The following is a 16,296-nucleotide window of genomic DNA, read 5'->3' as shown; positions in this document are numbered from 1 at the left end:
TCCCATTCCTGAAGCAGGGCAGGGGTTGAGTTGTGTCTGGATGTCAGTAAATTGCTGTAAATCTGCCCAACACACTTGGTGTGCAGAAGCTGAGTGCTGCAGTACTGCAGTGGAGTCAGACACTGACACTGTTTGTATCGCTGGCTTCCCTTTGTGAATGTTCATAATGATTACTAATTGAACGATTACATTCATCACTTTAGTCTTTTCTACCCCTCTTATTCTTGAATGATCAGAGATACCTTCTCCTCCGACAGGCAAGGAATTGAAGGAACCGGAGCAAATGTGAGGTTTCCACCACCTGAGACATCAGGAACAGTGCAACCAGCTCCTCCTCACACACAGTAGGTACGGTACCTATCACAGTGTGCGGATACACAGACAGGTTGTCCAAATTAAATATGTTTATGGTGCTGAATGGCTTCCTTCTATTCCTGTGTAACAGGCCTGAGGGGGCTGATGGCCACCTCCTGTTGCTAGTGTAACAGACTGGAGATACTGAGTAACCTTCTCGTGTTCTTAATGTAATAAACACGAGGTTCTTAAAGGCTTCCTCTTTCATATGTAACAAGCTCTCGGGGCAGAATGACCTTCCCCTGTACCTATGTATCAGGCTAGAATGGAATGGAATAGAATAGCCTCCTTTAGTTCTTATGTAACAGGTTCCAGGGGCTGAATAACCACTTCTATTCCTGTGTAACAGACTCCAGGGGCTGAATGGCCTCCTCCAGTTCCAATGTAACAAGCTCGAGGGGCTGAATGCCATTCTCCTGTTCCCATGAAACAGTCCCGGGGGATGAATGCCCTTGTCCTATTCCTAATGTAACAGACCTGAGGGGCAGAATTGCTTCCTCCTATTGCTTTCTAACTCCAATGGCTGAATGACTCTCTCCAGTTCCTAATGTAACAGGCTCAAGGAGCAGAATGGCCCTCTCCAGTTCCTAGAACTTTCTCGGAGGGGGTGAATAGCCTCCTCCAGTTCCTACGTAACATGCTTGAGGGTCTGAATGGCCTACTCCTGTTCCGATGTGAAAGGCTCGAGGTGGCTGAATGGCCTCCTCCTGTTCGAAAGTAAAAGGCTCCAGAGGATGAATGGCCTCCTCTATTCCTGTGTAACAGTATCCAGTCGATGCATTGCCACCACTAATTCCTTTTCGCAAGGCTGAGGTGCTGAATGCTCACCTCCTGTTTCAATGCAACAAACACGAGGGCTGAAGGGCCTCCTATTCATTTGTAACAGGTTTGAGGGGCTGAATGGTGTCCATCTATTCCTGTAAAGCAGACTCCAGGGCTGAATGGCCCACTCCAGTTCCTAATGTAACAGAGTCGAGGGGCAGAATGGCTGACTGTTCCTATGTAACAGGATCCAGGGACTGAACGGGCCTCCTCCTGTTCTGTATGTAACACGCTCGAAGGGATGATTTGCCTTTTTTTAATTTGTTCACTGGATGTCGGTGTTGCTGGTAAGGCCAGCATTTATTGCCCATCCCTAATTGCTCTGGAGAAGATGGTGGTGAGCCACCTTCATCAATGGCTGCAGTTCGTGTGATGATGGTACTCCCACAGTACTGTGAGGGAGGGAGTTCTGTTCCTCTAACAGATTCCATGTGCTGAAAGGCCTCCTCAAGTTCCCAGATCCAGGGACTGTTCTTCTCCGTTGTTTTGGAAATAGCATCGGCAGTAAACAGGAGCTCAATACTTCTTGTGCACCAGCTCTCTGATCGGCGCTCCTCGCGCTGATTATGTTTTATCATCTCGCTCAAATGTCCCAAAATGTTGCTTTCTTTTCCATCACCTCTTGGGTTATTAGCCAAGTTTGCATCAAGCAAATCGTGATCTCACCAGTAACAGCACTTTCCCGACTGTTATCCAAGAGGCTGCTTCTGACATTTTCTTCTGCTTAAATGTTAACCACGTAAGTAACTGAAAATCTTCATTTCTACAGCAACAACAAACACTAGCATTTATGTTAGATACAGAGTGAATCGAACACTCACTCACTGTACGACAGACTGACAGATACAGAGTGAATCCCACACTCACTGCATCACTGAGAGATATGGTTTATATTATGCACTAATAGCTCGTCTCTACTCCAAATGTTTCTGAATCGCATTCGTCCAATATAATGTGCAAAACTTTTGTCTGTTGGGGTCATCTCTGATCTGTAAATTTCACAAATATCGGATAAAACCCACTCTCTCATACCAGAAACTGACAGGTACAGAATAAATCCCACACTCTCATACCAGAAACTAACAGGTACAGAGGAAACACACACTCGCTTACCCCAGAATGAGAGATCCAGAATGAATCCCACATTCACATTGCACAAACTGACATGTAAAGGTAAAAATCCACACTCAGATACCAGAAACTGACACCCCACACATCTACCACAAACTGAGTACAGAAAAAAAAACACAATCACATCCCAGAAACTGACAGGTACATATTAATTCCTACACTCACACAGCAGGAACTGACAAGTACAGAATAAAACCCACATTCACAAAGCAGAAACTGACAGGTACAGAATACAATCAACACCCAGATTCCAGAAACTGACAGGTACAGAATGCAATCCTCACTTAGATACCAGAAAGTGACTGGTACAGATTAAAACCACAGTCACATATCAGAAACTGACAGGTACCGATTCAACCCCATACTCTCATACCGGAATCTGATAGGTACTGAATAAAATCCATACTCCAATCCGAAAAATTGACATACTGGTCAATATCCACTCACATACCAGAAGCTGATGATATAGGTTAAAGGACACACATAACAGAAACTGACAGGTACAGATAAAGATTCGCTTAGATACCAGAAACTGACAGATACAGAATAAAATCTACACTCCCATCAAAACTTGACAGGTACAGAATAAATCCCACATTCACATAGCAGAAACTGACAGGTACAGTATGAAACCCACACCCACGTATCTGAGCAATAATATGCAAGTAAAACCCATACTCGCCTATTGGAAACTGACAGGGAAACACACACGCACCAGAGACTGATGGAACGAGTAGAACAGTTTAGGCACCCTTTCTCCAGTGTCAGGCTCACACACTCGTTTTTTCAATGTGGCCCATTTAATTAGTGACAAAAGCAACTTGTGAAACAATCCCATTTTTGCTAATTTAATTTGTGACAAAAAGATGGTCTGAGCATGCGCTAAATACTCCTCCCCTCCGCACACAGTGTTTAAACTGACAGGAAGGGCCCATGCGAGCTCCCCTCCTCCAGCTCTGTCAGCGGCTGCCGTTTCCTCTGTGCTGGGCTGATGATCGTTGAACACATCAGGGAGCGGAGATATCCAAGCCCGAGTAAGGGAGCAAACAGCGGCCTCCTTACAGCAGCTCATCACATTGGAATTGTGTCCGCAGATGGGTTTTGAGTCGGGGTAAGTTCAGCGGCAGTCGGGGGCTGTTTGTAAGAGGCAGAGTGGAGTAGGAACTAGTTCTGGAACATGGAGTGAGTGGGGAAAGGGGGAGCCCATTCTCGGGCTGTGTGTGTACGGTGTAAGGTAACAGAGAAAGTAAATCACCTCGCTCTTTCAAATCATTGTTGCTTTCTTTCCCCAAATCAGTAGTGAATGTTCCTGATTCAGTTCCAATCTCACAGTGTCTGTTGTTCTTGGACATTGAACAGTGGAAACACAGCCTGAGAGTGAGGATGTGAGGAGTGTCACAAAGTGCATCTATTGCAGGCACCAGAAGAGGAATGTGATCGGAGACATTTCAAAAATGGGTTATTTTGTTTTGGTGCATTGAATTCTTCAGAACCATGTTGCTGGTGATCGAGCGATACTTTATCGCCCCCTCAGATACATCAGCATCTGGTAACTGTGACATTCTGCTAATGACACAGGCCGTTAACTCTGTTTCAATAGACTGAGAACAATTGTTGTACAGCCCAGGTACCTGTGGTTATATTCCAGGAAGCAATTCAGAATTTTACAGGTAGTCCCATGGAAGCGGGAGATACCAACCTGAATTGTGCCCACCGGGTGGTCCCATTCATAGACCAGTGCTGGGTTTGGGTTGTGTCTGGATGCTGATAACTTTCTATAGAACTGTCCTATACACCTGGTGTGGGGAATCTGAGTGTCGCTGTACTGCAGTGAGATCAGACAATGACACTGTTTGTATCGCAGATTCCTCTCTCCAGATACTTTACTTTATTGAACACAAACACATGAATTATAACTTTATTTTTATATTCTCTCCATTGGCTGTCCATATCATAACTAATAGTGTTTTCCTATTATTATTCTCAGAGCAAAATACTTCACCAAGCCAGATTAAATTTGATCTTTTCTCAACCCGGAACACAAGGAACAGTGCAGGCAGCTCCTTCTCACACACAGAAAGTACATTATCACTCAGAGCGCAGAGACACAGAACTGACCTCAATCATATTGTCACAGGCAGCAGAAGCTGTCAGTCCCACAGTGATCCAAATTCCCAGAGTTATATTATGAATCCCACAGTCACTTGGAGCAGTACAATAAAGTGTTGTTTCAAAGTCCAATCATATCGCATTGAAAGGCAGATCCAATTTCACTCCCTTACACACACGAACGGCTAGACACTGACACAGTGTCAATTCACACTCGTGTCTAAACAATGACTCTCAAACCCAACAGCTCACATACAAGAACAGAGAAACGGAGGTAATGGACTGAACCAAATCTCCTTCTGAGACAGTCATCTATAATCGCAAACTATCATCCGCCTACAGCAGGTGGAGAAGGAACCAAATCCAACAGTCACACAGAGCAAGAATAGCTCAGTACAAGAGACTGTCAATTACATAATGAATCTCTCACTCACACACATCACCAGTCTAACAGATACATAATCAATCCCTCACTCACACATCACCAGTCTAACAGATACATAATCAATCCCACACTCTCACACATCACCAGTCGAACAGATACATAATCAATCCCACACTCACACATCACCAGTCTAACAGATACATAATCAATCCCACACTCACACATCACCAGTCTAACAGATACATCATCAATCCCACACTCGCACACATCACCAGCCTAACAGATACATCATCAATCCCACACTCAAACAGTACCAGAGACTGAGAGAAACATAATGATTCATATACTCAGACACATTGAATGACAGATTGAGAGAGAATCACAATCGCTTCCAGTACCTGAGATTGACTGACTGACTGACAGTGAAACCCGCACTCCCATACCAGGCCATTACAGCTACAGACAAATACTCACACTCACATACCAGAGACAGATAGTTAGAGAGTGAACTCCACAGTCACTCACCAGAAACTGACAGGTACAGAAAAAAAACACTTTTGCATTCCAGAGATTGATAGATAGAGTAATACCCACACTCACATTCCAGAGACTGATAGCTAGAGTAATACCCACACTCACATTCCAGAGACTGATAGATACAGAGTAATACCAACACTCACACTCCAGAGACTGACAAATACAGACTAAAAACCACACTCCTGTAACAGAATCTTACAGGTACTGATTAAAACTCTTACTCAAATATCAGAAACTGATAGATACAGAATGAAACCCACACTCACTTCTCAGAGACGGACAGATACAGAATAAAACACATATCAGAGAGTGACAGAGCAAAATCAACACTCACCTGAAAGTGACTGACTGATTCAATGTCAAACCCACAATACCACAGCTGTACCAGACACTTAAAGGCACAGAATGAAATCAACATTCATATAATAGCAACTGACGGGTACAGAAAACATACACACATTAACATACCAGTGGCAGACAGGTAGAATGTGGTAAACTGCACACTCACATAACAGAAACTGTGACATATAGAACATAACCCCACTCATAACAGAAACAGACACGTACAGCTAAAAAGTGCCACACTCACACACAAGAGACTGACAGGTACAGTGTGAAATCCACATTCACACACTTGAATAAAACGTTCACATAACAGAAACTGACAGGAGGAAACCCCACATACACATACCATAGACTGACATTCACAGAATAATACCCACACTCACATACCATAGACTGATGGATACAGAGAAAACCCCATACTCACACCAAAGACTAATAGATACAGAGTGAAGATCACACTCACATCCCAGAGAATGACCACTGTAGAGTAAAATCCACACGCTCATAAAAGTGAGTGACAGATAAAGATTAAAACCTGCACTCACATCCCAGAGAGTGAAAGAGTGAAAGATAGACAAAAAGACACAATCATGTTACCGAGATTGATACATACAGATAATACCCAAATACATATACCAGAAACTGACAGATATAGAGAAAAACCACACTCAAATCTCAGATACTGACAGATAAAGAATAAAACTCTCACACACATCCTCGAGAGTGATAGATACAGACTTAAATATGCACTCCCTTACCAGAAACTGGGAGTTATTGTACTGATTGAACACTTACTCATGTAACACAAACTGACAGGTACAGTGTAAAACCCCACACTCCCATTCCTGAAACTGACAGGTACAGCGCTAAAACCCACATTCACATCAGAGAAACTGAAAGTTGCAAAATGAAGCCCCACTCAAAAACCAGAAACAGACAGATACAGACAAAAGCCCACATTACCTGAAACTGACCGAGAGTAAAACCCACACTCGCCTTCCAGAGATTGAAATTTACAGATACAATCCACACATATGCCAGAGACTGAAAGGTAGAGAGTGAAAGCTACACACACACACACACACACACACACACACACACACACACACCGGTAACTGACGGATACAGATTACAACCCATACTCACATATCAAACACTGACAAACAAAGAGTAAAACCGCACTCACGAAGAAAATCAACACTCAAATACCAAAAATTTACAGTGCTGGAGGAAAACCCACAATCACAGAGTTGAAACAGACATGAACAGAGTAAAATGCACACTCACATTTCAGAAACCGATGGGTACAGAATACAGCTCGCATTCACATAACAGAAACTGGGATAGAGAAATCGCAAACTAACATACCAGAGACTGACAAGTAGAGTGAAATCCACACACACACACCAAAAACTGTTATATACAGGGTAAAATTTACACTCATATACCAAAGAATGAAAGATACAGAATGAAACCCACACTCACTTACCAGTAATTGACAGGTACAGAGTGAAAACCTCTCTTCCATACCATAAACTTACAGGTATAAAGGAAAAGCCACACTCGCTAACCAAAGACTGACAGATACAGAATAAATACTACACTCACTGGTGGGTGTAGTCTATAGGCCCCCTAACAGTAGCTACACTGTTGGATGGAGTATAAATTAAGAAATAATGGAGGCTTGTAAAAAAGGAACAGGAATAATCATGGGCAATTTTAATCTTCATATTGATTGACCAAATCAAATTGGCCAAGGTAGCCTTGAGGAAGAATTCACAGTGTGTATCCGGGATAATTTCCTTGAACAGTACTTTGCAGAACCAACCAGGGAGCAGGCTATCTTAGATCTGGTACTGTGTGATGAGAACATAAGAAATAGGAGCACGCCATTTGGCCCCTCGAGCCTGCTCTGCCATTTAGTAAGAACGTGGCTGGTCTGATCATGGACTCACCTCCACTTCCCTGTCCGCTCCCCATAATCCTTTATTCCCTTAACGCTCAAAAGTCTGTCTATCTCCACCTTAAGTATATTTAATGGCCCAGCCGCCACAGCTCTCTGGGACAGAGAATTCCACAGATTTACAACCACCTGAGAGAATAAATTCCTCTCATCTCAGTTTTAAATGGGTGACCCCTTATTCTGAAACTATGTCCTATAGTTCTCGTTTCCCCCTATGAGTGGAAATAACCTCATTGCATCTACCTTGTCGAGCCCCCTCATTATCTTTTATGTTTCAATAAGACCGCCTCTCATTCTTCTGAATTCCAATGCGTATAGGCCCAACCTACTCAACCTATCTTCATAATCAACCCCCTCATCTCCGGAATAAACCTAGTGAACCTTCTCTGAACTGCCTCCAATCCTTCCTTAAATACAGAGGTTAAAACTGTATACAATACTCCAGGTGTAACCTCACCAATACCCTGTACAGTTGTAGCAGGACTTCTCTGCTTTTATACTTCAACCCCTTGCAATAAAGGCCAACATTCGATTTGCCTTCCTGATTACTTGCTGTACCTGCATGCTAACTTTTTGTGTTTCATGCACAAGTACCCCCAGGTCCCTCTGCACTGCAGCACTTTGCAATTTTTCTCCATTTAAATAATAATTTGCTTTTTTATTTTTTGCCAAAGTTGACAACCTCACATTTTCCCCACATTATATTAGGGATGGACTCCACTTGGAATGTGCTGGGGCTAGGGTCTTGGCGAACCGAATAACTGCGGCTGCAGAGAGAGCTTTAACTAATCAGGCGGGGGGAGGGGGTGGGGGCAGGGCGCGGTGGGGGGAGGGTTCAGGTGAGCAGAAACCTAAAAGCTTAAAGGACAAGGTGAAGGCAATAGAGCAGGGTAGCATTGGGGGAAATGAAAACCAAAGCGTGACGGGAAGGGACAGAATCTATAAACATAAGAGTGTATCCGGAAACTGGGGCCGTAGCAGGAGCAAAGCCATGCTGACTCTGCTTGACTGAATTATGCTTTTCCAAATGTCCTGCGACAGATGTTAGGGTAACTGGTCTTGTGACACTGTCGTGAAGCGCCTTGAGACATTGTACTATGTTAAAGCTGCTATATAAATAAAAATTATTATTATTAACAAAAGGAAAGCTGCAGGTTTGTGCGTCACCATCACGATTCATCGAGACGTAGAGTGCATGTATGGCCATCTTTGCAGAGGAGCAAAGTGTGGGCGTGGCTACAGGGTCCCACTGAACCCAGCCAGGGTCAGCACCTTCAAGGGAGGAGAGGGGGGAACCAGTGAGTGTAGAACTGAACCCAGCCAGAGGCAGCACCTTCAGGGGAGGTTAGGGGAACCAGTGAGTGTAGAACTGAACCTAGACAAAGTAGATGGTGAAAACTGGGAGCGGAGGACATGTTGTTTTCAGACGTACGATGTGTTTGAATTTCAGGACAGAGAGTGTATGGGACAGGGATTTACAGCTTTGGAGGAACGAGAGAGGAAAGAATGTTCCATGGAATCTAGAATTGTCTGTTTTGAATTTGTGTCTGGTATTTGCAGTAATGATTTTTGTAAACTCCTTTTGCAGGGTATAAGAAGGGCAGGATTTGCAGATGGGAAAATCAAACCAAACATCACGTCAAGATCTGACAGAATAACACGATTCCTCAGGACCTGAATGTCATCAGCCTTTGACTGTGCAAGGAGAAATGTTTGCCTGTTCTGTCTGTGGGAAAAGATTTCAAACATCAGTGTGACTGGAAAAGCACCGAGACACACACCCAAGTGAGAGTGTTCCAGTGCACTGCCTGTTGAAAGAGCTTTAACCAGTTACACAGCCTGAAAAAACATCGCACCATTCACAGCGGTGAGAAACCGTACACGTGTTGTGTGTGTGGACGAGGCTTCAATTGATCGTCCAACCTGGAGAGACACAAGGATAACCGCACCATGGAGAAACCGTGGGAATGTGGGGACTGTGGGAAGAGATTTAATTACCCTTCAGAGCTGGAAAAACATCAGCGAAGTCACACTGCGAAGAGGCTGTTCATCTGCTCCGTGTGTGGGGATCGATTCACTCAGTCAAGCCACCTGATGGGACACCAGCGAATTCACACCGGGGAGAGGCCGTACACTTGCACCGTGTGTGGGGAGGGATTCACTTGTTGTTCCAAGCTTCTAACTCACCAGCGAGTTCACACTGGGAACAGGCTGTTCACCTGCTCTGAATGTGGGGAGGAATTCACTTGTTCATCCAACCTTCTAACTCACCAGCGAGTTCACATTGGGAACAGGCTGTTCACCTGCTCTGTGTGTGGGGAGGGATTCGCTCGGTCATCCCATCTGCTAGTACACTAGCGAGTTCACACGAGGGAGAAGCCGTTCACCTGCTCTGTGTGTGGGAAGGGATACGCTCGGTCATCCAACCTGGTAAGACATCAGCGAGTTCACAAGTGACTGCAGGGTTTGGATTCTGCTGTTACCCTAGACTGAATCGTGTCCATTCTGACAGTTGGGGTTTCTTTCTGCTGATAGTGATTTCACCCTCTAACTGGGCTGGAGTTTAATATTCTGGATATTTGACCAATTAATCAATGGGAAAAGGGTCAGATAAAAATAATTCTAATTGTGTTTGCATCCATACTTAACTCTTTAAAGGGATTCTTCAAATACTGAAAGCTGCATCAAATGGAGCTAAATGTTGTTAACAATTGATAATAAAATGAATTGAATCTGCAGGTTGATTTTGGATTTCTCTGGGAGGTAGCCGGACGTGATGTGCCTTGAAATACCGCTGGTATCCAGTGAATGATGTGGTCCCTCCTATTAACTCCAACTGAGAGGAGCGTGACTGCCCCCTAGAGCAGGAGGAATGAGGGCAGCTCAGGGTCAGACACTGAAAATACTGCACCCCACAGGGGCATCACACACTGTCCCCACCTTGGGGCAGCTCAGAGTCAGACACTGAAAAACTGCATCCCACAGGGACATCACACACTTCCCCCACCCTGGGGCAGATCAGAGGCAGAACATGGAATGGAAAGGGGAGGTTCCAGTTGTTGTGGACCATGTAGGAACCAATGACATAGGTAGTACTAGGAATGAGGTTCTGCTGGAAAAAGATGGAGGTGTTGAGTTTCAAATGAAAAAGCTGAACCTGAAAGGTAATAATCTCTGGATTGTTACCTGAGCCCCATATCAATTGTTACAGGGATAAGAAGATTAGAACAGTAAATGCATGGCTCAAAGAGTGGTGTGGGAGGCAGGGGTTTTTCTTTACGGGCACTGGCACCAGCACTGGGCAAAGAGGGAGCTGTTCCCTTGCCATGGGCTCCACTTGAGCTGGGCAGGAACCAGTGTCCTGGCGAATCGAATAACTAGGACAGTAAACAGGGCTTTAAACTATTGAAGGCTGGGTGGAGAGATCCAGGAAAGTACAGCACGGTTTAGATAGAGAGAAAAAGCAACAAGAGACATGTCAAGGCTCTAGAGCAGAGTTTTGAATAAAAATAAGCAGAGTGGGTCAGGAAGGGACAGAGAGAGTAACAAAGGTAATAGGGCATTACTGACTAAGGAAAAATAGAAAAAAGCCAAAGCTAAAGGCACTATATCTGAGCGCATGAAGTATTTGCAAGAAAATAGATGAATTGATAGCGCAGATAGAAATTAATAGGTTTAATCTGATAACCATTATGGAGCTGTGGTTGCAAAGTGACCACGGTTGAGAACTAAGTATTACGGGATACATAACTTTTAGAAGAGATAGCAAAATTGAAAAGGAGAAGTGGTAGCCCTGATAAAGGATGGGATAAAGAATACTGTCTTAGCTCGGAAAATCAAGGAATAGGAGAAGTTTGGGTGAGGCTTAGAAACAGCAAGGGCAGAAAACATTGGTGGGAGTTGTTTATAGGCCCCTAAACTGTAGTGGTAATGTAAGGCACTGTATAAATCAAGGAATTAGAGGTGCATGTAACAAAGGTAATACAATAATTATGGGGGACTTTAATCTGCATATAGACTGGGCAAACCAAATTTACAGTAATAGTGTGGAGGACGAATTAATGGAAGGTATACAAGATGGTTTTCTAGATCAGTATTTTGAGGAACCAACGAGAGAACAGGCTATTTTTGATCTAGTATTGTGCAACAAGAAAGGATTAATTAATAATCATGTAGGAAAGTTGCCCTTGGGGAAGAGTAGCCATAACATGATAGAATTTTGCATTAAATTTGAAAGTGATTTAGTTAAATCAAAACTATGGTCTTACATCTAAACAAAGGAAACTATGTAGCTATGAGGGGAGAGATGGCTAAGTAGATTGGGAAACTATATCAAAAGGTATGATGGTAGAAAAGGAATGGCTAGCATTTAAAGAATTAAGTTATAATTTACAACAAACATACATTCATTTAAGGTACAAAAACCCCACAGGAATAGTTATCCAACCGTGGCCAACAAGAGAAGTTAAAGATAGTATTAAATGAAAGGAAGATGCTTATAATGTTGCCAAAAAGAGCAGTAAGCCTGGGAAGATTTTAGAATTCAGCAAAGGAGGACCAAGAAATTGATAAAGAAACGGAAACTAGAATATGAGAGTAAACTATCGAGACAAAATAACAGACTGCAAAAGCTTCCATAGGTCTGTGAAAAGGAAAAGATTAGCAAAAGTAAATGTGGGTCCCTTACAGGCCGAGACAGGAGAAATTATAATGGGAAACAATGAAATGGCAGAGAAATTAAATGCATACTTTGTGTCTGTCTTAATGGAAGAAAGCACAAAAAATTTGCCAGCACTACTGGAGAACCCAGGGTCCAGTGAGAATGAAGAACTGAAAGAAATTAGTGTTAGTAAAAAAAAAATGGTACTGGAGAAAATAATGAGACTGAAAGCCAATAAATCATTTGGACCTGATGGCCCACATCCGAGGGTATTGAAAAAGTTAGCTATAGAAATAGTGGATGCATTGGTTGTCACCTTCCAAAATTCCATAGATTCTACAATGGTTCCCGTGGTTTGGAAGGTGGCAAATGTAACTGGACTATTTAAGAAAGGAGGGAGAGAAAACGGTGAACTACAGAGCAGTTAGCCTGACATCAGTAGTAGGGAAAATGCACAATTCTATTATTAAGGATGTGGTAACAGGCACTCCGAGAAAAATAATAAGATTGGGCAGAGTCAACACTGCTTTATGAAAGGGAAATTATGTTTGACAAATCTGAGACTTTTTTGAGATTGTAACTAGCAGAATAGATAAGGAGGAATCAGTGGATGTGGTGTATTTAGATTTTCAGAAGGCATTCGATAAGGTGTCACACAAGGTTATTGAACAAAATTAGGGCTCAAGGGATTGGGGGTTAATATACTAGCATGGATTGAGGATTGGTTAATGGACTGAAAACAGAGTAGGAATAAACGGTTCATTTTCAGGTTGGCAGGCTGTACTGGTCGGGTACTCCAAGGATGGTGCTTGGGCCTCAGCTATTCACAATATATATCAGTGATTTGGATGAGGGGGCCAAATGTTATACAGTTGGACGTCTCTGGTCCGGCATCCTTGGGACCGGGCCGGTGCCAGACCAGAGAATTTTCCGGAACTCGGGAGGTCAGCTGCTGACAGCAACCCGGACATGTCCTGTGCATGCATGGGGAGAGAAATGGCGGGGAGGGGAGAGAAGCTGCGAGATAGGGAGAGAGCTCAGCCACAGAGACAGAGACAGAGACAGAGACAGAGACAGAGACAGAGACAGAGACAGAGACAGAGACAGAGACAGAGACAGAGACAGAGACAACTGATGCCGGACCAAGGTTGTTTCCAGACGAAAGAGACCCAGACTGGAGAGTACAACCTGTATATCTACATTTGCTAATGATACAAAGCTAGGTGGGAATACAATTTGTGAGGAGGGTACAAAGAGGCTTCAAGGGGATGTCGACAGGCTAAGTTAGTGGGCAAGAACATGATAAATGGAATATAGTGGAGAAATATGAAGATATCCAGTTTGGTAGGAAAAATAGAAAACAGAGGAAGGAGAGGGACCTGGGTACAAAAATCACAAAGTTAACATCAATTAACAAGCAATCAATTAAGAGAGCAAATTGTATGTTGGTCTTTATTACAAGATGATTAAAGTAGAAGAGGAAAGGCTTACTGCAGTTATATAGGGCCCTGGTGAGACCACACCTGGAGTATTGTGTACAGTTTTGATCTCTTTACCTAAAGACGGATATACTTACCATAGAAGGGGTGCAATGAAGGTTCATCAGACTGTTTCAGGGATGGGGGTGATTGTCCTATGAGAGATTGAGTAGACTAGGCCTACATTCTCTACAGTTTAGAAGAATGAAAGGTGATTGCATTGAAACCAGCAAAATTCTTACAGGGTTTGATAGGATAAATGTAGGGAGGATGTTTCCCCAGGCTCAGGAGTCTGGAACCAGGTGCCTTAGTCTCAGAACAAGGGGTCAGCTATTTAGAACTGAGATGAGGAGAAATTTCTTTGCTCAGAAAGTGGTGAATCTTTGGAATTCTCTCTCCCAGAGGGCTGTGGATGTTCAGAAGTTATGTATATTCAAGACAGACATCAATATATTTTTGGATATTAAGGGAATCGAGGGATTATGGGGATAGTGCAGAAAAATGAAGTTGAGGTAGAAGATCAGCCATGATCTCATTGAAGGCTCAAGGAGTCAAATGGCCTACTCCTGTTCCTATTTATTATCTTATGGTGACAGTAAGTAACAGGATAGGTCAAGTCAAACTGCAGGTGTACAGGTACAACCCAGGGGTCAGTCTGCCCAGTGACCAGAGGACACAGCAGGTTTACAGGTACAAACCCAGGGTCAGTCTGCCCAGTGACCAGAGGACACAGGTGGACATCACAAATTATCCATTCTGCCATCGACATCAGCATTGTGTTGGATCAATTGTTAAAAATGGTTCCTCATTGGTTATCTGTCAGAAATGGAAAACAAAAGCTATACCTGGTCATGAAATAGTCTGTGACTGATTCTATGGTGAAGTGCAGATCTCCACTCCCATTATATGAAGAGAGCTCGATGTGATGTAACCGAGTACTTTGAATCTCATTGATGCCACAATAGAAACAGTCTGTAATTTATAGAGAGCCAAAATGTGGAAGGAAAAAGATCTGGCTATTTCTATTTTTGTGTTTTCCATCCCTCCTGTCATCTCTCCTCGACACCTCCGCCCCTTCTCCCCCTCTATCTGCTTCCTTTGTTTTTTGTTCCTTTTTCTGATCAGCCAGCTCTCTCTGACAGTTATCCACTTTCTATCTATCTGTCCCCCTCTACCTTTCCTCCTTTCTCCCTATGGTCTCTCCCTAGCACGTGGCCCGATTTCTCTAACACAGCCATACCAGTCCACAGTCCCTCAAAAAGGCAATGCCAGGGCGGTGAGGGATCTTCCAAAAGAAACATAAGCAGGAGTAGGCCATTTAGCTCCTGGAGTCTGCTCCACCATTCAATACGATCATGGCTGATCTGATCTTGGGCTCAGCCTCACTTCCCTGCCTGCCCCCCCATAACCTTTTACTCCCTTATTGCTCAAAAATCTGTCTATCTCCGCCTTAAATATATTCAATGACCCAGCCTGCACAGGTCTCTGGGGCAGAGAATTCCACAAATTTACAACCCTCAGAGAAAAAATGTCTCCACATCTCAGTTTTAAATGGGCAGCCCCTTATTCTAAGACTATGTCCCCTAGTTTTAGTTTCCCCTATGAATGTAAATATCCTCTCTGCATCCACCTTGTCAAGCCCCTCGCTATCTTATAAGTTTCAGTAAGATCACCTCTCATTCTTCTGAACTCCAATGTGTATAGGCTCAACCGATCCTCATAAGTCAACCCCCTCATCTCTGGAATCGACCTAGTTAACCTTCTCTGAACAGCCTTCAATGCCAAGTATATCCTTCATTAAATACGGAGACCAAAACTGTACAGAGTGCTCCAGGTGTGGCCTCACCAATACCCTGTATAGTTGTAGCAGGACTTCTCTGCTTTTATACTCTATCCCTCTTGAAATAAAGGCCAACATTCCATTTGCCTTCCTGATTACTTGCTCTACCTGCATACTAACTTTTTGTGTTTCATGCACAAGGACTCCCAGATCTCTGTACTGCAGCACTTTGCAATTTTTCTCCGTTTAAAGGATAATTTGCTTTTCTATTATTTCTGCCAAAGTGGATAACCTCACATTTTCCTACATTATACTCCAGCTGCCAAATTTTTGCCCACTCACTTAGCCTGTCTATATCACTTTGCAGATTTTTTGTGTCCTCCTCACAATTTGCTTTCCCACCCATCTTTGTACCATCAGCAAACTTGGCTACATTACACTCTGTCCCTTCATCCAAGTCATTAATATAGATTGTAAGTAGTTGAGGACCCAGCACCGATCCCTGCAGAACACCACGAGTCACTGTTTGCCAATCCTCTATCCATGCTAATTATATTACCCCCAACCCCGTGAGCTTTTATCTTGTGCAGTAACTTTTTATGTGGCACCTTATCGAATGCCTTCTAGAAATCCAAATACACCACATCCACTGGTTCCCCCTTATCCACCCTGCTCGTTACATCCTCAAAGAACTCCAGCAAATTTGTCCAACATGATTACCTTTGCCATGCT

General features: G+C 43.4%; 1 protein-coding gene across 1 annotated transcript; it reads left to right on the top strand.

Annotated features, from left to right (window-relative positions):
- Window positions 1-1,807: 1,807 nt before the first annotated feature.
- LOC139273591 (zinc finger protein 664-like) lies at window positions 1,808-10,350 on the top strand. Its single transcript, XM_070890551.1, has 2 exons — window positions 1,808-1,915; window positions 9,235-10,350. Exon 2 carries the CDS (start codon window positions 9,597-9,599, stop codon window positions 10,002-10,004), a length of 408 nt encoding a protein of 135 aa, XP_070746652.1. The 5' UTR covers window positions 1,808-1,915; window positions 9,235-9,596; the 3' UTR covers window positions 10,005-10,350.
- The last annotated feature ends 5,946 nt before the right edge of the window (window positions 10,351-16,296 follow it).

This window comes from Pristiophorus japonicus, chromosome 9 (assembly GCF_044704955.1).
Source record: "Pristiophorus japonicus isolate sPriJap1 chromosome 9, sPriJap1.hap1, whole genome shotgun sequence".
Lineage (NCBI taxonomy): Eukaryota > Metazoa > Chordata > Chondrichthyes > Pristiophoridae > Pristiophorus > Pristiophorus japonicus.
Note: the sequence above shows the minus strand (reverse complement) of the source record. Positions and strands in the feature narration are given on the sequence as shown.